General features: G+C 38.6%; 1 protein-coding gene across 1 annotated transcript in view; it reads right to left on the bottom strand.

Moving 5' to 3' along the window:
- The window catches only part of IFT57 (intraflagellar transport 57), a 69150-nt gene that overhangs the window by 25971 nt on the left and 16036 nt on the right, over positions 1-27143 (bottom strand). Inside the window, exons 4-6 of the mRNA XM_065913725.1 lie at positions 27034-27124; positions 21021-21089; positions 6945-7067 (exon numbers count right to left, since the gene is read on the bottom strand). Coding sequence (XP_065769797.1) covers positions 6945-7067; positions 21021-21089; positions 27034-27124 — 283 coding nt within the window. The remainder of the gene's footprint in view (positions 1-6944; positions 7068-21020; positions 21090-27033; positions 27125-27143) is intronic.

Raw genomic sequence — 27143 nt, 5'->3', positions numbered from 1 at the left:
AATAGCTTCAGGCAGGCTTTATAATGAATTCCATTTTACAGAGGAGGAAACCGAGGCACAGAGTGGCTAAGTAACCTACCCGCAGGGTCCAACCGCTAATAAGTGTTAGAGTCAAGATTATGATTCAAGCATCCTGGATTCAGAGTTTGTGCTTTTAAACCAGGGTGCTATATAGTCATAAACGGAATAGCTAAGAACCCAAGTTGGAGGCTCAAATATCGTGTCTGTCACTGACTAGGCAGAGGCAAATAACTTCTCCTTGTTTCAGATTCCACACCTGTATTAAAAGGTGCCTGCATATCACAGGGCAGCGGAAAGGATTAAATGAGTGTAATATGTGAAGTGGTAAGAGCAGCACACGCCACAAGGCAAGCACTGAGCAAGCATCATTTACTACTCTTATTTTCATCATATTATATACACCTTTACTGGGGCAAAAAATGGAAAGATTTATTACCAAAATAAGAGTGAATCTATGAATCCAACTATGTCCTATGTAAAAACATAAGGCTGACTGTAATCAATATTCCTTAAACGACAGAAGCATTAGTGCAGAAATTTTGTAAACTCCTCCTGAATAGTGATACTGAGGGCTATGATAGAAGACAATAATATTACAAAACGATGCTGTAACATAAAAACAATCAACATTTATTAGGCAATAACTATGTGCCAGACACTGTTCTTGGCACTTTACAACAACTTCACGAGGGGCGTAATATAATTAGTCCCTCATTAGAGATAAGGAAAAGAGGAACAGAGAGGTACAGTAGCTTGCCCTGGATCACACAGCTAGTAAGTGGCAGAAATATGAATTTCGGGTGCCCACGGAAGGTGTGTGAGATAGGCTCCATCTTCCCTGGGTCTTTATACCACAATTCTATTAAGTTTCTGAGATTTGATGGTAGGACTAAATGTGTTCTCCCTAGCTTCTAATTCACAGGACACTGCCTGCCTCCTCTCCCCTTGAAATATTATTTCAGTATTACGTATATAATTAAAAATAAAACTTTATTGTACTCAGAGACTAGGATAACTTTTGAGCAGTTACAGATTTAAGTCTAGTCTGAGTATAAGCACAGATGCTTGCTCTGAAAGTTTTACCTTCCATCCAAGCAGGTGTGTAACAGTTGTGGGCATTTACTATTGGATCGAATAAAGAACAATGGTGGGTTAGTCGCTAAGTCACGTCCAACTCTTGTGACCCCATGGACTGTACCCTGCCAGGATCCTCTGTCCGTGGAATTCTCCAGACAAGAATACTGGAATGGGTTGCCATTTCCTTCTCCAGGGAATCTTCCTGATCCAGGAACTGAACCTGGGTCTCCTGCATTGCGGGCAGATTCTTTATCGACTGAGCTATGAGAGAAGCCCAATAAACACAGCAGAAAGGAAAGATTAGAGAAATAAAGAGGAAAACAAGAACAACAAGATGTAGAGTTGCAGACTAATAGCTGTAGATAATTTTATTAGGCGGCACCAACATCTACTCCAGCTTAAGTGTCCTCAGACTGTCCTTCAAAGGAACTGACGCCCTAGCCTTACGAACTTGGCCCTAAATGAACCATTAACTTGGGGTGAATGACCCAGGATTTGGCTGAATTTATTGACTGTCTCTCTTCGGAGAAAGCAATGGCACCCCACTCCAGTACTCTTGCCTGGAAAATCCCATGGACGGAGGAGCCTGGTAGGCTGCAGTCCACGGGGTCGCCAGGAGTCAGACAAGACTGAGCGACTTCACTTTCACTTTTCACTTTCATGCATTGGAGAAGGAAATGGCAACCCACTCCAGTGTTCTTGCCTGGAGAATCCCAGGGACGGGGGAGCCTGGTGGGCTGCCGTCTATGGGGTCGCACAGAGTCGGACACGACTGAAGCGACTTAGCAGCAGCAGCACTGATGCAGCATTGACTCTCTTGGCAGAACTTTTGACTGTGTTTTCAGACATATTATTCCAAGTTGAGGTAGATCTGAGACAGATACACAGCTACTCTAGAAGTAATCACCAGGAGCATTCTCTGTATCCAGCTCTAAAAATGGAAACCACTCATACAGTACATTCAAGCCAGCATATGACAAAATTTTTTATTTTCAGTTGTGGAATGTATTATTTGTAGTTTTGGCAACATATTTATTTTCCCAATTGTAATTTATTTAAGCTAATATTAAAATTTATTTGCTTTCTTTGGGAACTGGCAATAATAACAAGTAGTGCCAGAAATGAGGATAAGCTAGCCTTGCAGTGAAAACCTGACTACAAGGTGACTCATATACAAAATACAGTATTGGTGTATGACAGGATCTCATCAAGCATACAGACTGAAATATGCAAAAAGAACATAAAAGAAGACTTACTATTTTTGCAGTTGGGAAGCATACAAGGAATAAACTGAACTTATAAGAAAAAAAAGCAAAACAAATGCTTGATCTGGTGCCAAATAAATATGGGACTTTTTTTACTTCTAACACCAGGTTATTTTAAAGAAATTTATAATGGATTTAAATAATGGAAACTCTGCATTATTCATCTCCTACATCTCTATGCTACTTAAAAATTAATCTAACAGTGATCAGTAAAACACATTGATCTGAAAGTAAGTAATTCCTCGCCATCACCCCCAAACATGAAGTTGAAATCTTAAGAGGTCCTAAACAGGCTGCAGATAAGTGAAAGGTTATGGTTTTGTCCAAAAGTAAAGGAGAGGTCTTGGTTTTAGTGGAGTCAGGAGTTGAGGAAGAAGGGGATCTATCGTGATGCTGAAGTCAACGTCTCCTGATGAAGGAGGATAATGAGTCCGTGAGAAACCACATATATTACTAGATTAGTTTACTTCTGAGACATGAAAAACATTTCTCTATTCATTAGCACCTTATTTTCTCAAATCAATGTATAATTTTATTTTTTTTAAGTGAGTTGAATAAAGAATTGACCTTAAAGCTGTAATTCCCATTTGCTACAGCTGAAATACTTAGGGAAAAAAAGGGTTTATGAACTAACTACTGGACACAAAGACCAAATTATCTACAGAAGAATTCAGAAAAAGCAATCAAACATGATTTTATGTCAGTATGTTTCACCACAAAAATCTAAACTCAAAATGATATTCAGTTCAGTTCAGTCGCTCAGTCGTGTCCGACTTTTTGCGACCTCAAGAACCGCAGCACACCAGGGCTCCCTGTCCATCACCAACTCCCGGAGTTTACTCAAACTCATGTCCATCGAGTCGGTGATGCCATCCAACCACCTCATTCTCTGTCATCCCCTTCTCTTCCTGCCCCCAATCTTTCCCAGCATCAGGGTCTTTCCCAATGAGTCAGCTCTTCACGTCAGGTGGCCAAAGTATTGGAGTTTCAGCTTCAGCATCAGTCCTTCCAATGAACACCCAGGACTGATCTCCTTTAGGATGGACTGGTTGGATCTCCTTGTAGTTCAAGGGACTCTCAAGAGTCTTCTCCAATATCACAGTTCAAAAGCATCAATTCTTCTGCGCTCAGCCTTCTTTATAGTCCAACTCTCACATCCATACATGACCACTGGAAAAACCATAGCCTTGACTAGACGGACCTTTGTTGGCAAAGTAATGTCTCTGCTTTTTAATATGCTGTCTAGGTTGGTCATAACTTTCCTTCCAAGGAGTAAGTGTCTTTTAATTTCATGGCTGCAATCACCATCTGCAGTGATTTTGGAGCCCCAAAAAATGAAGTCAGCCACTGTTTCCACTGTTTCCCCATCTATTTGCCATGAAGTGATGGGACTGGATGCCATAATCTTAGTTTTCTAAATGTTGAGCTTTAAGCCAACTTTTTGATTCTCCTCTTTCACTTTCATCAAGAGGCTCTTTAGTTCTGCTTCACTTTCTGCCATAAGGATGGTGTCATCTGCATATCTGAGGTTATTGATATTTCTCCCTGCAATCTTGATTCCAGCTTGTGCTTCATCCAGCCCAGTGTTTCTCATGATGTACTCTGCATATAAGCTAAATAAGCAGGGTGACAATATTCAGCCTTGACATAGTCCTTTTCCTATTTGGAACCAGTCTGTTGTTCCATGTCCAGTTCTAACTGTTGCTTCCTGACCTGCCTATAGGTTTCTCAAGAGGCAGGTCAGGTGGTCTGGTATTCCCATCTCTTTCAGAATTTTCCACAGTTTCTTGTGATCCACACAGTCAAAGGCTTTGGCATAGTCAATAAAGCAGAAATAGATGTTTTTCTGGAACTCTCTTGCTTTTTCAATGATCCAGCAGATGTTGGCAATTTGATCTCTGGTTCCTCTGCCTTTTCTAAAACCAGCTTGAACATCTGGAAGTTCACGGTTCACGTATTGCTGAAGCCTGGTTTACATAATTTTGAGCATTACTTTACTAGCGTGAGAGATGAGTGCAATTGTGCGGTAGTTTGAGCATTCTTTGGCATTGCCTTTCTTTGGGATTGGAATGAAAACTGACCTTTTCCATTCCTGTGGCCACTGCTGAGTTTTCCAAATTTGCTGGCATATTGAGTGCAGCACTTTCCCAGCATCATATTTCAGGATTTGAAACAGCTCAACTGGAATCCATCACCTCCACTAGCTTTGTTCGTAGTGATGCTTCCTAACACCCACTTGACTTCACATTCCAGGACGTCTGGCTCTAGGTGAGTGATCACACCATTGTGACTACCTGGGTTGTGAAGATCTTTTTTGTACAGTTCTTCTGTGTATTCTTGCCACCGCTTCTTAATATCTTCTGCTTCTGCTAGGTCCCTACCATTTCTGTCCTTTACTGAGCCCATCTTTGCATGAAACGTTCCCTTGGTATCTCTAATTTTCTTGAAGAGATCTGTAGTCTTCCCCATTCTGTTGTTTTCCTCTATTTCTTTGCACTGATCACTGAGGAAGGCTTTCTTATCTCTCCTTGCTATTCTTTGGAACTCTGCATTCAAATGGGAATATCTTTCCTTTTCTCCTCTGCTTTTTGTTTCCCTTCTTTTCAGAGCTATTTGTAAGGCCTCCTCAGACAGCCATTTTGCTTTTTTGCATTTCTTTTTCTTAGGGATGGTCTTGATTCCTGTCTCCTGTACAATGTCATAAACCATCCATAGTTCATCAGGCACTCTGTCTATCAGATCTAGTCCCTTAAATCTATTTCTCACTTCCAGTGTATAGCCGTAAGGGATTTGATTTAGGTCATACCTGAATGGTCTAGTGGTTTTCTCCACTTTCTTCAATTTCAGTCTGTATTTGGAAAAATGATATTCACATATTCTAAAAAATACCAACCCCCCTAAAAACTTTATCTGACATTTTCGAGTATTGCCTGCCTGTAACAGGGATTATATAGTTAATCTGACACAGTATATCCTCGTAAGGTCAAGGATGGTAATGAATGGCATGATACTCAGTCCACCTCTGAACTAGTTAATTCTTCCCGATTTTGTAAGAATCCAGGATTTTGATTACTGCTATACTGGTTTATAAAACCGAACAGGTTACCAGTTACATCTCTATTCTCTCATTTTTTATTCAATTACTTCTATTATATGGCGATTAAGACCATTGTGTGGTCCTATTATTATCCTATCAAACATCCAACTGTGAGATGTTCGATTTCAAGAGTTTACTTACCTTGAAAGTAAACAAATTAAACTTGCTTCCTAATGGATCTAAAATGTGCTTGAGAGCTCCCAACTACACAATCATTTTAACATGTTCTAACTACAATCACAATAGTAGCGATCTTTAATTTTATGAAGAGAATATGTTCTAACAAAACTAAAAAATAAGAAATTACATTTTAAGAAAAAATTACATTTTTGCAAATTATGACTTTCAGCAGAGATCAAATCAGGAAAGAAATTCTTATTAATATGTATTTATATATGAGATATATAAACAAAGAATTTACCCCCAATGTACTCAACTAGTCACTGTCCTCCATAATGACTGGGTCAATATATGGTAAACAGGGCTGCAGGCTTTGCCCATCTGCTCCAGAGAAAGCGTGTTCCACAGCCGTTCACAGTCTTGGAAGACCGCTGAGGTCCTTATTTTAAAGGCTGCCCTGGGAGTGGACTGGCTCCAGGCCACGTCTTACGTTCTCCAGGATTCAACTCTACAAGCCCAAATCCAGACAATCTAGTATGAATCAGCTTCCCAGAAAACGGCAGTCTTTGCAAGGCTTATACTTTGGGGACAGACACACAACCACATTTGCAGAATCACAAGTTTCCCTGGAACCTTGTTCCGTAATTCTGGAGCTTGTCTCAGGTTCCAAAGATGAAATCCTTTCTTTATTTTTTTTTAACCTAGATGTCTCTCTAGCTCTTTTTAGAGATTACTATGATACTATTATAGTATTGTCTAGTATACAGTATTGTCTAAAGAATAGGATTGTCTAGTCACTTATTAGCTTGTTCTGAAGTTGTTACTCATAAATTGTAGGTAAAAAAGAAGCAGAAACTTCACTAAATGGGCTGGTTCACTTGACCTAATCTCCAAATCTTTTTTGCATATGATTTCTTGACTATTTTCTTAATATTTAACTTTTAGTCACGTGTACTGAATCGATTATGTACGGTAACTTCCAGGATGTCTTCTGTGTTGCCATCCAGCAGAGATCTAAAACCATTTTAACTCTGTTCCGTTAGTATACAGTCACGGAATTACAATTTCATTCACTATTCACCTAGACAAAATATGACTGCCAAGAAAATATATCAAAATATACGGAGAAAACACACCTTACTCCCCGGGAAACGTGATATATTCCAAATCATTTTAAAGATATATTCTTTGATTTGTGGACCATATACTTTATATATTCATCCAACAACAGTTAACTAAACCTCTATTAAAATAAAACACTGGAAACTGAACCCCTTCTTAAGTCATTTGCATAAGTGGGAGTACCCTTGATCCCGAATGGCCACATAGAAATCTATCTGACCGAAATGTCTTCTCTCCTATACCTTATTGTCAGTCCTGATCGTGACTTTCAGTTGTGGTAGTACACGTTCTACTTCCAGACTCCATTCCGCAGCATCTGTTGTAGATTCCAAAATATCTTCTTGCTTGGCAGACTCGTTCATATCCTAAGAAAGGAAAGATATCACAGGATTGAGAGTTTATAAAAAGAAATGGTAAAATTTTGAGGCATTTTAGCAGCACTGCACAATTTATATCAAGCATGGTAGTGTTAAAATTACAGCAGCAGAAGAAATTCTTTTCTGTCCTCCTATCCATCTTGAAAGAAGATAATGCACCAAGCTGGTAGAATAGCAAAATAAGTATTTAGAATTATAAAGAAGCAAATTTGTGACGTAACTTTTTTTTTTTTTTTTTTTTTTTACAAAGAATAAGGCTTCTGAGATATCAGAGTGAACTCAATAGGAATACTATCAAATGGACAAGCCATTTAGGTATATTAGTAACAGTTAAAAAGATACAAATACTCACATGTTTGGTAAGAAAACACTGTCTTAGATTGAACTCACTGTACTGAAATATAAACCCAAAATCTTAAAAACAAAAAAGATAAAATTCCAGAAGCAAAGGGCACTTTATTTACAAATTTTGTATTTATAAGGTGATATTTTGGTTAGGTTAAACCATAATAAAGCTTAAAAATGTGATTTAATGCAGATCTATATGAACTCAAATAGGGTAGGTGTCTACTTTCTGCATTTGATTTCTGTTGTTGGGAAATAAGATCAATTCATGCCTGTTTTCAAATCAGAAAAGGAAAACTTTTCCCCCCCATTTTCTTAGCCCTATACACTTCAGCATTAAGTATGTATGGATCTGAAAACATACAGAGCATAAAAATTAATGATTTAAAGATAAAGCTTATAGTCAAAGCTATGGTTTTTCCAGTAGTCATGTACTGATGTGAGAGTTGGACCATAATGAAGGCTGAGCGCTGAAGAATTGATGCTTTCAAATTGTGGTGTTGGAGAAGACTCTTGAGAGTCCCCTGGACAGCAAGGAGATCAAATCAGTCAATGTTAAAGGAAGCCAGTTCTGAATATTCACTGGAAGAACTGATGCTGAAGTTGACTCTTCAATACTTTGACCACCTGATGTGAAGAGCCAACTCATTGGAAAAGACCCTGATGCTGGGAAAGACTGAGGACAGGAGGAGAGGGGGGGACAGAAGGTGAGATGGTTGGATGGCATCACTGACTCAATGGACATGAGTTAGAGCAAACTCAGGGAGATGGTGAAGGACAGGGAAGCCTGGCATGGTGCAATTCATGGGGCCACAAAAAATCGGACACGAGTGAGTGACTGAACACCAACAACAAAACATAAAACTTAATATGTTAATTTTGGTATTTTTCCTTTTATGCTCCTTTGAAAAATTATTTCAAAAGTAAGGAAAAATATTTATTAATGTAGAAAAAAAGAAACTTGGGGACGTAAACAGCCAAATACAATGTATAGACCTTCTATGGATTCTAATTTAAATAATCTGTCGAAGGATGTTTTTGAGACAATCAGGGGAATTGGAATGTGGAAGAGTATTAGATGATATTAAGGAATTATTATTAATTTTATAGGTATGATAATGGCATGGTGGATATGTTTTAAAAAGGACTTATAAATTAGAGATAAGCGCTGAAAGTGAAATGATGTAATGTCTGAAATTTACTTTAAAATATTATGGGGTAAAGAAAAAAAGAGGAAGGGGCTTCAAAGGAAACACGATCAACCAAATGTTAACTGTTAAACTGGGTCCTAGTGCGTAAGGGTTCATTATCTCATTCTAATTGTGTATATGTTTGAAATTTCCCAAAATACAACATTTAAAATAAAAGACTATATAAACAACCTCACGGTGAAATTACACTTAGTGTGAATCTATGTCACTAAGAGATATTTTTATCCAGTCTAACACCAAGGATAAGAATAGCCTTATATCGGGATTTGATTCGATGGGGAGCCTGAGGTCTCTGAACTCACTCCCGAGTCTCTAGGGCACTTAACACGAGAAAGCCTCTCTCCCTCTCCTGCCTCCCAGTTCCTATCAGCAAGTTCGAAACAGACGCTGAGCCCTGAAAGGAGCATATACAGCTTTTTGTTCAGAAATTCTGGGGGCCACACAGTTCTAACCATGCAGTTAGAGGATGGGTAACTAGTATGCGCTTTTTCATTCCACAATATCTGGTCTGAATTTATTCAGTTACATTCTAGCTTTAAAAAACCCAGAGTATGAAAAAATACAAGGATTACTTTGTAAAATGTGGCAACTCTGAGTGAAAAATGTTCAAAATTTCATTTTGAGTGAAAAATGTTCATTTTTTAAACATGAAAGTGCTCATTTAAACATAGAAACATTGTATTATATTGAGCACCTAATATAATGCTATGTGTCTGTATAAACTGAACCCAAGGCAGCACACAGCATCCAAACTGGGGAGCGGTGGTGTATTCACAAAGCGGACACGTGTGAAGTTACGTAAGGATGTACGTGACGGCGTGAGAGAGACACTGATCTCCCCGGGGAACGTTCTCAGTCACGCTAACCCCACACAGATCCTCATTAACATGCATACACTCGCACGCTCACTGGCACATCCCAGTTCCCCTTCCTGGCTCTAGGAAGCCCCATTCTGACCCACTCATTGTCTATAACAAACGGGGTGAGGTCTGATGAGGATGAGGGGGAGGGTGGGAGGGTGGATGCGCTGCCGGTGGGATATGAGCCCTGACATCTGGGGCGTGTGTATGGTATATACACGGGCTTGCTCCTGCCAGGATTACGAGCCCCCCACGTCCCAACCCTGCAGAGCCGGGCTGAGTCAGAAAGGGACATGTCCTCTGAAGCGGCAGTTTTTCTATGATTCTTAATAGAACATAGATGTTCTAATCACTGATTTAAAAATCAGTGCTTTACAGACCCACTGTCTGAATGAACTGAAATTGGTATTGAAATATGAATGAAATGAAATACCCGAGCCATTGCTCCCCAAGCCCATCCTCTCATCCCCATGCCCCCTTCCTCCTTTCCTTACAGGAGGGTGGAGCCCAGAATCACCAAAGCCATCCATATTCCACTTTCTTCAGGCCTGAACATAGGATTATTCAAGTCGTGCATATTTAAAATTTTTACTCAACGAAGGGCACATTTTTCTAATTTTCACAAAGGCAAATGGGTTAGCATTGGCCCTGTGTGAATCAGACTCAGAATCCAAGAGTTAACAGAATACATGGAGATCAAACACTACATCAAGATACTTCAGTGGATGAACTACCGTTTATTTTTATACTGGGCCCTTTAGTAAGCTGCATTTACCCTTCTTAGCTTATTATTTGGCTTTGGTAAGCAATGATTTGCTAATTCCTACTCCCAATGTCCTGAAATGATTTAATGTAGTAGCTCAAAAGTTTTCACTCAGTCCTAGGCTATAGTTAGTATACTGGGGGAAATAACCTAGGTTACTAAATGAAGAAATGGCCAAAAAAAAAAAAAGCACATTACATTTGGTAGAGCAGCATTAACGTATTCAAACTATACAGGCTCTTTCTACTTTCACCTTTGCACATATATTTCATAACTTTGCTCCTCACTCAAAATTTCCAAATGCTTAATAAGTGGATACATTCATTGAGCAAGCCCTACACATGAAGTATAAATCATTTTAACCACATCTTGGTTATAATACTTTGGGAAAACCTTTCCTTTTAATTGCTTCTCTGATAACAAATGGTATTTTATGTGAAGCTATTAGTAAAGAGAAATAAACTGCTGTTTCCACTTAATCAAAATTTTATATCATCATGATGAAGTCCCCCTCTGAAACAACATTAACTAAGATAAAGGATGCCTTTTGGAAATTGCATTTTCTAGTTAATGTTGCTGAAGAAACAATTAGAAGCTCAATAATACACAGACAACCCTGAAGTCTCATTTATAATTAATTAATTTACCAATAAGCTATCTGTTAAGCTTCTACAACATGCAAGGTAAGAATCCAGGCACTGTGCTTAGTATGGAATGACAAAGGGTTTAATTCCTGCCTGTAAAGAGTTTACAGCTTACTAGAAAGCATCTGAGGCTAGTTAATGCAGGTAATAATTGGTCCTAAGAAAAAGAAACTGATGAGAACTGACCCTAAGACTGCCAAAGGAAGAAATGAAGAGAACAGTCTAAGCCATCCCATAATGTAACCTTGATGCGTATTACCCAAGGTCAGTTCAAGGATCAAACATGATGGTACTAGCCTGCTCAGAATCCTATTCCAGAAAGTAGTCTCCCCTTTTCCCAGGAAATACGAATGGGACAGTCTAGCATCTGAAAAAACACTATGTTCTCTGTGTGTGCATTTATGTACACACACACACACACATAAATATACACAATTAGATGTGGTTTTGGTCTCATGATGACAGAGAGGTGATAAGGAAAGACCCTGCATATAAGAAAGGGAGATGACAAGAGTGTAAATAAAGCCGTCGCATGCGTAGGCCCGAGAGTGAAGCTCAAGGCTCAGGCACCCATGAGAAGACATTTCCGAACACAGATGCCTCAAGTCAGACATCAGGTTCAGACTGGAGCCTGAGGGGAGGACATAGATCATGAAGGCCTGGGCAGAAACTGGACTCACCGACTTCCGGGTGAAAATGGGAGATGAAGGGAGATTTAGAAGATCCCAACATATAACTAGTAATGAAACAAGAGCAAGGGGAGGTGCTTAAGCCTACAACTACCAAGCCCAAATCCCTGCCCTCAGGAAGATCAGACACCACTGTCAGCATGGATTTCGGATACGGGAAATGCTGACATTTACTGGCTATAACTTAATCTTTTTGACATCTCTTGTACTATGCAGTAATACAACGATGCCTTAAAAGCAGAGAAATCTGGATATTACTGATCCCACACTAAACAATCCCAGATAACTATAAGTTTTGCTTTCTAATGTCTGCTTTCAAACTGTTCCTAGAGCTGTCTTTAGTATCAAGATGCCAGTGATCACCTGTGGCTGTCTCCCTGCTTGTCTGCAGCACCTCTTCCTTCTCCTAAACTTCTGTGGATTTAGAAACCTAATAACCAACCTTGTTAGAATTTAGGCTAAGCTGGACTCCCCAGGTGGCGCAGTGGTACAGAATCCACCTGCCAATGCAGGAGACTCAAGAGACGCGGGTTTGATCCCTGGGTCAGGAAGATCCCCTGGAGAAGGAAATGGCAACCCACTCCAGTAGTCTTCCCTGGGAAATCTCATGGACAGAAGAGCCTGGTGGCTACAGTCCACGGGGCTGCTGAGATGGACACAGCTGAGCGACTGAGCACAAGAATACAAGAGAGAAAAGTGAGCATTCAGGGATGGAGGGCAGTGAGGTTAGGACTCTTCACAGAAAAATTTTAAATGAAAGTGTTTATCCTTATTTTGGTTGCTCAGGGACCTTTTTTGCATTCTGCCTCATTTGCTGCATTTCCAAGATAGGCTAGATGGCCAAAAGGCTAATAGAGTATATACAGTATTACTATGGATTAAACAGGATTTCTCCTAAGGGTATCTAGTGTCCTTCTTTCCCATCTATCAATAAAGATAGAGAAAGGGGTAAATAAGTTATTGATATTTCAATCAGAGTATTCTCTCAAAATCTAATGATTTTAACAAATTATATTTAAGGCAGAGTTAAAACCATTCATGTCGCTACAAGTCAATTCTTCATGATTAAAGAAGCACAAAATGTGAGTCTAATTCGTTATTTTCTTTCCAAATTAGGTTTTACATGATTTAACACTATATTACTGTGAAGAAAAATGTTTAATACCATTCAAAAAGTATCTTCAAATTTGCTCTGAATAACCAAATTAAACCCTGGCTAATCTATCAAAAGAAATAGATAGATGGTAGCCTCTGTCTTGAAATATATGAAGTTCACAAAAGTTTTCTTAAGTTCAATTTTAAGACTATCAAAAGAAATTTTATTGAGTTATAATATGAATCAAGACTTGAACAAATTTTGTTCCCACATGCCAGAAAGGGTAAAAAGAAAGCTCCCCAAATTAACACAAAATAAATTTAATTTTCCAATTAAAGATCTGAAATTGTTTTTGAAGGAGAATTTAACCTCCAATATGATTTCTATTTAACACATCAAACTACCTTTGCTACCTTAAGTACTTCAGCTACACTAGTACACCAAGAGCTAAGATAAAATCATTTCTACAGACTTTTTATTTTCTCAAACTAAAACCAAAGAAAGTAACACAGGAAGTGAGTCTGGAGGAAATAATGCAGACATTATACTTGGTGTTGCAGAGTATGCAAAATAAGTCTAACTTTTTATGGCATGAATTTCTATAAGGTTTCCTTTGAGATTGTAACCACATGGATATACCAGCACTTAAATACATTTGAAGAGCTCAATTCATACCTACTGAGAGGAATATTAAAATCCAATTAATTGTCAAGATTAAATATTCCCAGGACTCAGGGAACTAAGTTGTCTTAAGAATCACCACAGTATGATGTAAATGTTAAGACAATGAGTCAGGCATCCCATCTCTGGTCAAATTCCACCTTCATCACTTACTAGCTGCTAGTCATTAAATCTCAGGGTCCCCATCTGCAAAATGGAAGTAATAATTGTACCCTCTCCACATTGAAAGGGTTGTTACGGGGATTAAATTAAATGATGTATTTGAAAGGCTTTCATAATACTTGATACACAATAAGCCCCCAATATATGTTAGTAGTTACAATTACCAATACCATTATCATATGCCAAGCATGGTATTAGATGCTTTTACACACGGGTTATATAAGACCATGAATCAAAGGAGCCTTATTCCCATTTTTTCGAATAAGAAAAACGAGGTAGAGAGCAGTTATGCAATTTCCCCAATGTCACATCACTCGTAAGCGGCAGGGCCCAGCCAAGGTCACCCTGGAGCACAAGCTCTGAAGCACCTTAAGTTACAACCATATTTGTCCACTTTCTTACTTGTCTTTTAACTTTATGGTGTTCCCCATCCCTCCATACACAAGCTTTTAATTTTTATGCATTCAGACTTATCAGTACTCTTCCCTTTATGGTTTTTAGTTTTCTCACCATGTGTTATCATGCCTATTTCAACCCATGAATATTACACTTGCCCATATCCTTGGGCCTCATCAGTTTTTAATTTGTTGATCCATATGACGTTTATTTGGGTGTAAGATATGAGGGAGGAATCCATCTTTTTTCTCCAGATGAACAGCTTGTTATCTCATCACCATTTAATTGAATCTCTGATTGATTTGCATTTCTTCATATACTAATATAACCATATATGTGGATTATTTTTTTAACTCTGTACTACTTCAGTAATCTATTTTTGCATCAGGATAATTTTTTCAGACTTATAAAAAATTACACAAATAGCATTAAAAAATCACATATACCCTTCATCCAGATTCACTAAATGTTAGCATCTCACTCGACCTCAGGGCAATTATGTGTAAAGGGATACAATGTTTATATCTAGGTGCTGAGATCTGAAGAAATTTTTAACTTTTTCTTTGTATTCTTTTGGGCTTTCATGTAAAATAAACAAGGAATATATTTTACTTTTAAAAAGAAAAAAGTTTTTTCAATAAAAACAAGTAAAAATGTAAGTTTGATTACCTTCCAAAAACTAGCCAGTGTGGGGGTGGTCAATGCTTTAGGAGTCTGAATAAGAGAGAGAAAATGGCAATGGTGAAATTTAAGGTTAACTTTACAAGGGAGTTTGGGCTGTAAACAGGCAGGAGAAGCAAGTCAAGTGTTTCCATGGGCAGGAAAGCACCATGAGCCAAATAGGAAATATTGAATTAACATCGTTTGTGAAGATCACATGAGATGACAGTCTAGGAGATTAAAAAGCTAAATACTGGGAAGCAAAAGAAAATTGAATATATTGTGAAGACCTCAGAGGCCAGGTGAATTTTGTGAATTTTGTCCTCCAAGCCAGAGGACAGCTTTCAAATAATTCCTAGGAAAGATCCTAAAACTACAATACTTTTCATTAGATTCCCCTCAGTCATCTCTATAGGGGAGAACCTAGGCAACAGCAGACTGAGTCCAAAGCAGACTGGGCCTTCAATAACAATGCAGCAACAGACAATTAGAGCCATGCTGCCAGCAGAGCTTCCCGACTTACACTGAAATGCAATCTTCCTTATAACTTACACGCTACGTAAGCTTCTCACTCAAAAACACTCATGGCGGTCTAGAAACTTGTATAGTGAGATTGGGGCTTTTTTCTATTCTCCTATAACACCTAAGGATGTTTATAACTAATTCCAATCTAGGGGAGAGGTAAAAATTATACAAAACAAGAAATTCATCAAACATATACTCTCTGCCAGCACCATGCTAGGTGTGGTCCCCAAGTTCTATTAATCTTAAAACAACTCTGGGTTGAATTGTGTCCCCACCTACAGATAAGAAAGAAGAGTTAGAGAGAGGACAGATCATGGCCATGTGGTCAGCATTTTATATCTAAGGCTGCTTTTCCACTGTAGCACTGGCCTTAAAGGTATGGACTCAGAGCTGGAAGAGACCTTGAAAAGTCCTTGCTTCCTCACAATGAAACCAGGATGAAGATGAGGATCTCTTTCCTATTTCAAGTGTGGATTCAAAAGCGACGCTAAAGATCAAGCAAAACTCTCCTTTACACCCAGCAAGGGCTGCCATTTGAGCCTCCTCTGAGCAGTGGGCGATGCAGCCTTCTTCTCTAACCTACATTTCCTATTCACCTCCAGATGTGAGACTGCTGGGGTGGGACGGGTTAGTTACCAGGGAAATAAAAGCTTTTGCTCAGCCATGACGCATTCCATCACACTCAAAACATGTGGCGTTTTAATTGTTTCTTCGGTGAAGCGCCAATGACAGAGCACAGTCACAGCACAAAGAGAACTCACACCCCATGGTTTTAGGAAAGGAGAGGAAAGAACGTCTTCCTCAAGCAGGAATCAGAACCAGGGGTAAACCGTGGGCACGTCATGTTGGAGCATGGTATATTTTCCCTCGTGTTACTCAGAAAGACACCTTGCTGAACAGTGAAGTGTCAACCACAGGTAAAGTGAAGAAAATGTAAAGTATTTAAGCTATTAATCAAGGTAGACCCATCTTCGCCCCCTTTTTGATTACAATATTGCAGACTTGCCACAATGACACCCTAAACTACAACCGAGGTGATTTTTATCCTAAGCCCAGAGTCTTACTTCCTTACAGCTTTTGCCTTTTAAGCTAAAAATTTTCTCATTCTTGCTACAATGAATTTTTTGCTAAGCAATTAAAAAGCAATTGTGTTTAAACCTTTTCAGAGAGTTGGTTTTGTGCTGTATAACTTAGGATTTGATTTCTAAAACCTTAAATTTAGCATCTCAAGGAAGAATGGTGTCTATGGCATGTTTGAAAAAAACGTTTTGAAATGAAGTGATGGGCATTTAAAAATAGAATTCAGAGAGTGCGCAGATTCCCTCCCATTTTTTTTTTTTTTTTTTTGCTGGGGGAGAAGAATGAGACATCTGCATTATGCTGCCAGATCGCTACTGCTGGGATTCTGTTGAGCTTCAGAATGGATGGGTTTTTCAGAGACCACTCATAATTACAGCCTAGTTACCATGAACATGCAGGCACTTTCCAATTAGCATGCTCAAATCTCAAATGGTAATAACCACAACACCTGCTGAACTCCTTGCTTCCTTCCCTGCTCCCACCCCTCACGTCTTGAACATTCTGCCACATCACTCACCCTCACAGGCTCTGCCCCGCGGTCAGAGCTTCATTCCTCACTAGTGTGCCCACCCCGTGGCCACCCTCACAGACGCTTCTACTCAATCTCAGACTTGGAAAACGTTCGGAAACCAGAGGGACCAAGAGAATGTGGAACTCTGGGGGCTAGCAATTTTTTTGAAAAAAATTCAAAATTTAAACAAGTAACCCGCAAATCAAACTCTGGAAAAATAAAGCAATCCCTCACTAGTTGCAGGAGTTGTTTTCTTGCACAGTATGGACATAAACCTCAGCGATATTGCAGGTTTGGCTCCAGACCACTTCAATAAAGTGAATACCACAATAAAGCGAATCACACAACTGCTCTGGTTTCCCAGTGCACCTAAGAGGTATGTTTACAATACCCTGTAGTCTGTTAAGTGTGCAACAGCCTCATGTCTAAAAAATAATGTACATGCTTTAATTAAAAAAGATTTTATCACTAAAAATGCTGTCATCTGAGCCTTTAGCAAGTCATAGTGGTAACATCAAGATTGTGGATAAAAGACAAAAGATCACTGATGACAAATTGCCATAACAAATATAATAATTATGGGAAAGTTTGAAACATTTCTAGAATTATCAAAATATGACACAGAGCCTAAGTGAGAAAATATTGTTGGAAAAATAACACCAGCAGACTTGCTCGATGCAGGGTTGCCACAAATCTTTGATTTGTGGGGAAAAAAAATGCAGCATCTGCAAAGCGCAATGAAGTGAAGTATCAGAAGATGAGGTAAACCTGTGTTACTGGTAAAACCATAACGCGCTAAGAGACTGGAGGAGGAAGTCACAGCAAAAACGGCTTCAAAGTATATTTTTTAAACCTTGAAGTAGATGACTATTCTGAAAAACACCTGCTTCCACACAAGCCAATGCCGTCACCACAAGCGTTCATGATTGAGAGGAAGCACCATTTTCTTAGAACCCTGGTTTCGGCGTTCATGAATGCTGCCGCCGCATCACGCTCTGATTAGGCGGACACTGCAGTTTAGTCAACGGGCACACAGCATCCCTTCAGAGCTTCTTCAGATGAGAAGCCACAGGCTTCAGCTACTTAGTGGGGGTCAGGACGCCGGAGCGCTCGGATTTCCTGCAAGGAAGGACCTGTGCTCAGCGGGGCAGCGAGCGGCTCCCTCGGGCTCTGTCCTGCGTGCGGAGCTACGACCCCGGGGGTTGCCTCCTTCCAGGGCAGCCTGCCTCCTTCCGGGGCAGCCTGCCTCCTTCCAGGGCAGCCTGCCTCCTTCCCAGGGCAGCCTGCCTCCTTCCCAGGGCAGCCTGCCTCCAGAGACCGCGTCCACAGCTTCTCAGCAGGCTGGCCAAGGCTCTACCAGGCCTGACTCAGCTCGATCCCCCCCTGCCCAATACCGCCTTCTCCCCTGTCTTTTCACCACGAACATCTTGCATCCCAAACTGTCTCCGTGTCAACTTCCAGAGAACACAATCTACAACGTATATCTGTCTCATTTGCCTTCTCTCTTGTTCCTACCACGAGTCTCAGGAAAATGCTCATGCAGACCCAGCTTCTTGAGTTACCACCATCCTTAAGAGCAAACTTCTCAGGGTCTAGACTGTGCTTTATTAAATGAAAGAAAGGAATATAAGTAGACTTCTCCCTGCATGATCCTACCTGGTACATAGGAGAGAACCCAATTATTGCTGAGAGATTCTCTTCTCCATGAAGATTAAACTATACTTTCTCATAAAATTATAAATATAAAATAGCATCCATTCACACGTGTTTTCATTTAATATTATTCAATATTGAGCACGTTCTACACAACAGGCACAGGTAGGTGAAAAAGCAGTTTAAAAAGTTTCTGCTCTAGAGGAGTTTGCGTTCTACTGGTTGAGACAGACAATAAACAAGTCAGACGAGTATAACGCCAGAGCCTGTGAAGAACCATAAAGCTGGGGAGGAGACACAGAATGACTGGAGAAGCATCTAATGTTTCGAAACCACAGGCAGAGGGGTCTGCTGTAAGCCACACGCTGCGGGGCTGGCACGGTCACGTATACGTTGAGGAAATCAATTCCTAGATAGAATCCACCATTCCTGTTCTAGCGACGAATTCATCACGTCACCTTGAGTGACATAACATTTCTTCTGCATTGTGAGCACACCTGCTTCATGAAACATAAAGTCTTAAACCTGTGTTCCTAACTATACAATAGTTCTGTCTTAGGGAAAGAGCAGCCTGAGCCATTGCAAGCTGCAGTCAGATACAGCTGTCTCCGGCAGATGGCTTTAGTGGGCAACATCATAAACTTGCCAGACTTTTTAAATATGAAAGGGTTTTCTGCCTCATTAGTACTTCATGGCTGACCATCCACAAACACCTGGTGTTCAGACTTTTTCCTCTTGTGAAAACGCAACCATACAGTCTTAGCTCAAAAAAGTCTAGGTTATATATGAATAACTATTGACCAAAGGATCTAATACTTAGATCATTTATAAAGTCACTGGTAGAGCAAAAACCCATCCTTACAGAGTTTAATGGAGGTGAAAAATTGAAAGTAGGACCAACAGGGACTTAAGAATCATGCTAGAGGCAAGTTAAATTACTTTGCTCCTTCCGAATACTCAAACTACATAGTCTAGAGGGAATCACAGGTGGCCTGCACAGGCTTCTATTTACACCATCAATATAAGAATGAATAGCACAAACAACAACTTCTTTATAAGAATAACTGTGTATGCAACTCTAGTTTTGTTTTTTTCTTCACACTTTAGGACTCTGTCATCACATCTTCATCACAAGAACACCAGGCACCGAAGCATCCTTGCTTAAGTGAGGAATCTACACCATTGAACTCTTTGTTATAAGGTAAAGGAGAAAAAGCAACAGACTTGGGAGTTTGAAGAAACTGAGCTAAAATTAAGGCACTGCAATTTATTTGCTTTTTAAAAGATTAAACTGTCTCAAGGTTAGAAATTTCATTTTTTGTATTTATAAGACAGAGGTAACATCTTCTCAAATACCTTAAAAGGTCAGGAAAGGATGTGTTTTATTTTTTTATTTTTATTTTTATTTTTTAAGGATGTGTTTTAAAGTACGTTGAAAACTATAGTGACTGGCAAGAATATTGTTATAACTGAAGCTTGGCTGTATTTAAATGTTAACATATTATTTTGAAATAATTTTCAATTGAGCAACAAAATAATTATTTGTTCATTTAAGAAGCATTTAGTCAGTACCTTCTGTGTTACACTATGGAGAATGTAAAAAATGATAGTTATTCCTGTTACCAAGGAGCTTATACAAGTCAGATTTAAGAGAAGGAATGTGGGGGGGAGGTGTGGTTTTGGTTTTTGCCAATAACTTGTAAGTACTTTCTATGTGCCAGACAGACATCATACAAATGCTTTATGTGCAGTAACTCTTTAAATCTTTAAAAAAAAAAAAATCTTTGTTAAAGGTAATAGTTTTATTCTGATTTTATGGATGATGAAGATATGGCACGAGAAGATTGGAAACCTACTCAAAGTCATATACCTAGTAAGTACTGAAAAGTCTCAAAGACAACTCACACAGTCAGCCAAGTTAGCCACATTATATTACATGCACCTCAAGCTGGGCAGGAAACACACACATGCTGTTAATAATAGTTGCAGATGCTAACAACACTATGGCCGTGAATGAGGGGTGAAGAGACCGCCTTGGGGTGAGGCAGCCAAGGAAGTCTTCATGATGTGCACCCAAAACTGATCCAAACTGGTTTGCAGAATTAAGATGAGAAAAATTAAATAAAGGACAAATAAGATTTTGTTTCATATGTACTTTTGCAGCATGCAGTAAGTATCACTTTATTGAAATATAACATACATACAGGGAAATACAAAAATCCCAAGTGTACTTGGAAATTGTTTCATTGAGTGGGTTCTCTTTTATAGACTGGGCTTATTTCCTAATCAAAATAAAGCAAAAACTGACCTGAAGCAACTGACCATCTAGTCATATACCAGTCTTAATATAATCCATTTTATTTCAAAGATTACCTACAATTTAACTATTTTCCTATAATGAAGACCATGACAGGCCATTATAATGGAAAATAACTTGAAATTGATGCTGAGTTGATATTTCATGATATAGACCAGAGGCTGTTCCACTTGCCCCTCTGAGTTTTATATTTGCTCTAACATTTTATGTATAGGAAAATAATTTCAAGAGCTACTTTTCAAATAATACACAGAACAATGGCCAACCATGATTTCTACTTGCTTCCATTCCCAGCAGAAAACACGGACTGACTGCTTGTTGGTCCTGCATGTATCCCATGTAACTTACCAAGCGATAGGTCTGGGCCTTCAAAACGTTGAGATCAATAAAGTTTTCTTCATTGTCTGTCTCCTCTTCCTTAGGAAAATAAAAGAATTTAAAAGTTAATAATTATAAAAGTTGTAATTAAAAAAAAATTTCCAGATTTTTTTTTATAGTAGGTCCTTGTTGGTTATATATTTTAAATATAGCAATGTGTGCATGTCAATTCCAAACACGCTAAGCTCGATAGGAAGACTAGCCAAGAAAGTACATTTAAAAGCCTAGTAGTGTGCATAAAGTAGGGCGTTATGTTATCTGTTCTTGAGGTTTTGATGATGCCATTTAAAAATAGATAGGACCTGTTTTTTTTACAATCACTTAAGAAAAAAAAGAGCTCTGAAACTAGGGATAAATAAACATAACGACAGAATAAGCAACAGTTATTGGAAATTTTGAGTAAGATGACTAAAATGGACAAAAATGAGAGGTTGATAGATATGGAATACTCTCATCTACTCCAAGGACCAATCACAGTAATGTATATTTTTGACATCTCATCTCCAATATGCTTAGGTTTAAAGATATTAAATATTAATTCTATATAAGGATGTAAGATATTAACCTTGTATCTTAGATATTAACTTTGTATCTTAGATATTAACTATCTAATAAAAGGATAATTCAGGTAGATTCCAAGCTGGTCCTGATTCTGAGCCCAACTGATGTGGGGGACAGGGTCAGAAGTGATCCTTTGACAAGCAATCTCCTCCCCAATACACATTAAGTACAGAGTTTGAGCAGGCTGTATAAGCAGGCAGGACAAAATGCTAAAATGTCTTTGTGGTGACAAGTGACAGAGTGGGTGAAGCAATTTTAACAAGAATATCCAAAGCTTAAAGACAAGATAATGAGGCCAATGGAGCTTGGTTCTAAAGTCTTGTAAAGAAAAACAAAAAAATAAGGGAGAGTTGTTTGGTGGACACTTTCACAGGGAGAGCTGCACAAAAGCTGCAGTCGTGGACTGCAAAGATAACCCTTATCTTTAAGCACTTAGAAGTATGCAAGACAGTGGTTCTCAAAATGTGGTTCTTAGATCAGCAGCATTAGTTATCACCTGGGAGCTTGTGACAATGTAATCATTGTCCCAGATCTACTAAGAAACTCCTAGGAGTGGGGCCACTAAGCTGAGACATTAGAACTATGTTAATCTTTGAGAAATTGGGAAGATTATAATAAAATATGAAACAATATAAACACAGATAATGTACAATCAAATAACGTTCACGTTTTTAGGGATGGAGGCAGTGGGGCCTAGACGTGTAGACAAAAATGATGTGTTTACATCTTAAATCCTAAGCATATATGCAGATGCACAGCTTTGAGAAACAGCTCAGTCTATCCTGTGTTTGCACTGATGATGGTGTACTTAACCAGAGCAAATGAGAGCGACGCCAATGACTCAGTGCCGATGGGAGAAGAGACGAGTTTGTAATGCTTTTATAATAACCTAATCGGTACTGTTTACATAGGTGATCAATAAGTTACTTGTTGAACCATGGTCGATTGAACACTATTAGGCAAAAAGCTTTAAGAGTAGGTGCTAGAATAAGTTATTAATAAGAAAGCATTCAAAATGAATTTGAATACAAACAGACTCAAAAAATAGTTTTAAATTATGAGGATTTTAATCTCAGTAATTTAAAAGGTACTCAACAATTTCCTGTCGTTTCTTTGCCTAATATGTGTCTTAATTCTCTTACTGCCAATTACTAAGGATATGATTATATACTGTGAGGACATTCTGTGAGAATATTCTTTGAGAATATTCCATGTCGTGATCCCAATCCTCCCTCCCTCCTTCTCCCGTCCCTCTCTCTCACTTTCCAGTTATGAATGTGTCCTAACTTGATTTGACCAGCCTAAGACGGAAGCTTTTGAGTTTCTTGTTGATCACAGAACTTTACTTTGTCAGAAATGATCTTTGCCATGTGTGAGCTATCCCATAAACTCTGGCAACAAAATGAAGTCATATCCCACCATCCAGAGGCTTTTGGCACTGACCCAGCTCTCCTTACTAAGAGGAATGGGAGAGGTAAGAGGGCTCCTTAGAATAATATAATGACAAGGAAAAAGGAAAAGGAAAAAAATTCAAGAGACATGACATAAGGGAATGAAGAGCCTGAGACACAACCCCTTGAGGAAGGCTTCAGCTTGGTCTTATGACAGCAGAAGGTCTTTACTTCACAGGTGGCGAGAAACGTGTGAAGAGGATGCTTTCTAGTTTGTTTCTCTAATTTATACAAACAGCAACGCTGCTTTGAACTTTAAATGGTTCTCAGGAAAAAAAAAAAAAAAAACAACCCACTATTTTCTAAAAGTTACAAGCAAGGTGCTGACCGATGATTTTTTGTCAAATATTTAATGAACAGCTACTATGCACCAGGCGTTGCATAATAAACTGGAGACAAAAAATGTGCAAAATTGGTTTATGCCCTCATGGAGTTTTCCTTCTGATTAGTTGGTTTTTGTCCTTTTTTCCCCTGACTAGCTGTTCTGAGTTATAGGTCTTTGAAGCTAAATATTGATGCACTAGGACCAGGTATCTGTAGATAAACTATTTACTACTAATAAGAAACAGTAACTAGTAACAAGATGAGGAAATATCTGAGTAAAATAAGTGAGATGAACAACAGGGACTATATGAGGACTTAAAATTTTCTGAGCCTGAATGGAAAGATTTATTACACAAAGAATAAAGTCTAAACTCCCTAAAATGACCAAAATGATCTGGATCTGGTCTTTCTTTCCAGTTAACCCTGGAGAAGGGAAAGGCAACCCACTCCAGTATTCTTGCCTGGAGAAGTCCATGGGCAGAGGAGCCTGGCGGGCTACAGTCCATGGGGTCGCAAAGAGCCACACGAGACTGCGCAACTAACGCACGCAATCTTGAGTCACTCTCCTCCTCGCTCAGGAGAGCTGGCCGCAGGGGTTTCCTCTCAGCTCTTGGATCGTGGTAAGCTCCCTCCATCCTCTGAGTTTCTGTACATGCAGCTCCACCAGGGTCTTGCCCAGAGCTTGCCACATAACAGGTGCTCAATAATCACATGAATGACTGCATTTTTACCTTAACTTTAAAAATTTATCACATTAAGAAAGATATCTTTTAAACTGATTGGTTTTACAATGGTCTATTTCTTTCTATAGATAGTAGTCATCTTTTAAAAAAAAATCAATTTATTTATTTTAACTGGAGGCTGATTACTATACAATACTTGGTGGGTTTTGCCATACACTGACATGAATCAGCCAAGGGTGTATATGTCTCCCCCATCCTGGACCCCCTCCCACCTCCCTCCCCACCCCATCCCTCTGGGTGGTCCCAGTGTACCAGCTTTGAGTGCCCTGTTTCATGCATGGAACTTGGACTGGTCCTCTGTTTCACACATGGTAATATTCGTGTTTCAATGCTATTCTCTCAAATCATCCCACCCTCGTCTTCTCCCATAGAGTCAAAAAGTCTGTTCTTTATATCTGTGTCTCTTTTGCTGTCTCGCATATAGGGTCATTCTTATCATCTTTCTAAATTCCATATATATGCATTAAGAAACTGTATTGGTGTTTTTCTTTCTGACTTACTTCACTCTGTATCATAGGCTCCAGTTTCATCCACCTCATTATAACTGATTCAAATGCATTCTTTCTAATAGCTGAGTAATATTCCATTGTGTTTATGTACCACAACTTTCTTATCCATTTGCCTGCCAATGGACATCTATGATGCTTCCATGTCCTACTTGTATGGAAATACAAAAAACCTCAAATAGTCAAAGCCGTCATGAGAAAGAAGAATGGAACTGGAGGACTCAACCTGCCTGACTTCAGGCTATACTACAAAGCTACAGTCATCAAGACAGTATGGTACTGAAATAAAGACAGAAATATAGACAAATGGAACAAAATAGAAAGCTCAGAGACAGATCCACACACCTATGGATACCTTACCTTTGACAAAGGAGGCAAAAATATACACTAGAGAAAAGTCAATCCTGTTAACAAGTGGTGCTGGGAAAACTTGTCAACCACCTGTAAAAGAATGAAACTAGAACACTTTCTAACACCATACACAAAAATAAAACTCAAAATGGATTAAAGATCTAAATGTAAGACCAGAAACTATAAAACTTCTAGAGGAGACCATAGGTAAAACACTCCCTGACATGAATCACAGCAAGATCCTCTATGACCCATCTCCCAGAGTACTGGAAATAAAAGCAAAAATACACAAATGGGACCTAATTAAACTTAAAAGCTTTTGTGCAACAAAAGAAACTATAAGCAAGGTGAAAAGACAGCCTTCAGAATGGGAGAAAATAACAGCAAATGAAGCAACTGAAAAAGAATTAATCTCAAAAATATACAAGCAGCTCATGCAGCTCAATTCCAGAAAAATAAGCAACCCAATCAAACAATGGGCCAAAGAACTAAAGAGACATTTCTCCAAAGAAAACATACAGATGGCTAACAAACACATGAAAAGATGCTCAGGATCACTCATTATCACAGAAATGTAAGTCAAAACCACAATGAGGTACCATCTCACGCCGGTCAGAATGGCTGCTATCCAAAAGTCTACAAGCAATAAATGCTGGAGAGGGTGTGGAGAAAAGCGAACTCTCTTACACTGTTGGTGGGAATGCAAACTAGTACAGCCACTATGGAGAACAGTGTAGAGATTCCTTAAAAAACTGGAACTAGAACTGCCATCATAGACCTATTATGGCATAGACTGGTCTATGGCAGTCTATTGCTGCCATAGACCCAGCAATCCCGCTGCTGGGCATACACACCGAGGAAACCAGAATTGAAAGAGACACGTGCACCCCAGTGTTCATCACAGCACTGTTTACAATAGCAGTCATCTTTCTAACACATATGGTTTAAAATATTTATACTACTGATAAAATACATTAAAAACTTTAAAGATAGAAAGCATAGAGGAGAAAATAATCATCCATGATCCTTCTACCCACATATAACTAATGTTAATATATTGGTGTTAACTGTTTTTCTGTGTACTTTACATAGTTGAGTTTGTGTATGTAATATGTTATCATCTCCATGTCACTAACATTTCTTTGTAAACATTTCTTTTAATGGCTATGTGACATTCTACTATATGGATGTGTCTAATTTATTTAATGGTTATTTTCACTACTCACTATAAAATAATGCAGTGATTAATATCTTTGCAGCCTATATAGTAGCATAATAAATTACTTTTAAGTTAAAATACAAAATGTACATCTTATCTATTGATTAAAAAAAAATCACCTGAAAAATGTAATTGGTCTATGACAGTAAAATATACTGTAATATTTTCCTTCTCCACCATTTTCATTTTAAATCATATATACACTTTCTAAAATACCAGCATCAACTCATCTCTGGTTCTGAGGAAGAACTCTTTTTCTCTACCATTCTCCTAGGCCAGTCTGTTATAAAGACATGATCATTTAATTTCACACTATAGATAGAATTTTAAGAATGAGGATATGCCCAGAGGTTGCCAAACAACTTAAATAATGCTGATATTTATAAGTATTTTTTAATGTTCCTGAAGGGTAGGGTAGTAGTCATCTTAATTTCAGAAGCATAAAGGAGTTCCTGAGAAAAGAATGGTATGCTTAGGAGGCAGACTGTATTAATTCAAAAGTCTATGGCTGTCTTCTAAATTCTCTATTATTTATGGTCTATTTAAGATCACGAATGGTTAACAAACTGGTTACCTGTATAACTACTGGTCGACTATTTTCTGTCTATATTTGAAGAACCCACACCACAATCATCAGTGAACATGAGAATTAATTTAACCAAAGGTTTCAATAACTGATATCTGGCGCTGCATTCAACAGCTTTTTTTTTTTTTAATCTAGAAACAATGAAATAAACTATATTCCAGAAGATGAAGTCTAGGGGAATCAAGAGAAGGGAAATGGATACAGAGGTGAAAATGGACAAAAAAGTTCAGCTATACACATACCACAAATTCTTCATCCACTTTATTTAATGTTAATTCTGCATCATCTTCTGCTACAGTTTCTTCTTCTAGTTCTTCCACTGGGTATGCTGGTCTGAAACAATGAAGCTTGA

This window comes from Muntiacus reevesi, chromosome 21 (assembly GCF_963930625.1).
Source record: "Muntiacus reevesi chromosome 21, mMunRee1.1, whole genome shotgun sequence".
NCBI classification, from domain to species: domain Eukaryota; kingdom Metazoa; phylum Chordata; class Mammalia; order Artiodactyla; family Cervidae; genus Muntiacus; species Muntiacus reevesi.
Note: the sequence above shows the minus strand (reverse complement) of the source record. Positions and strands in the feature narration are given on the sequence as shown.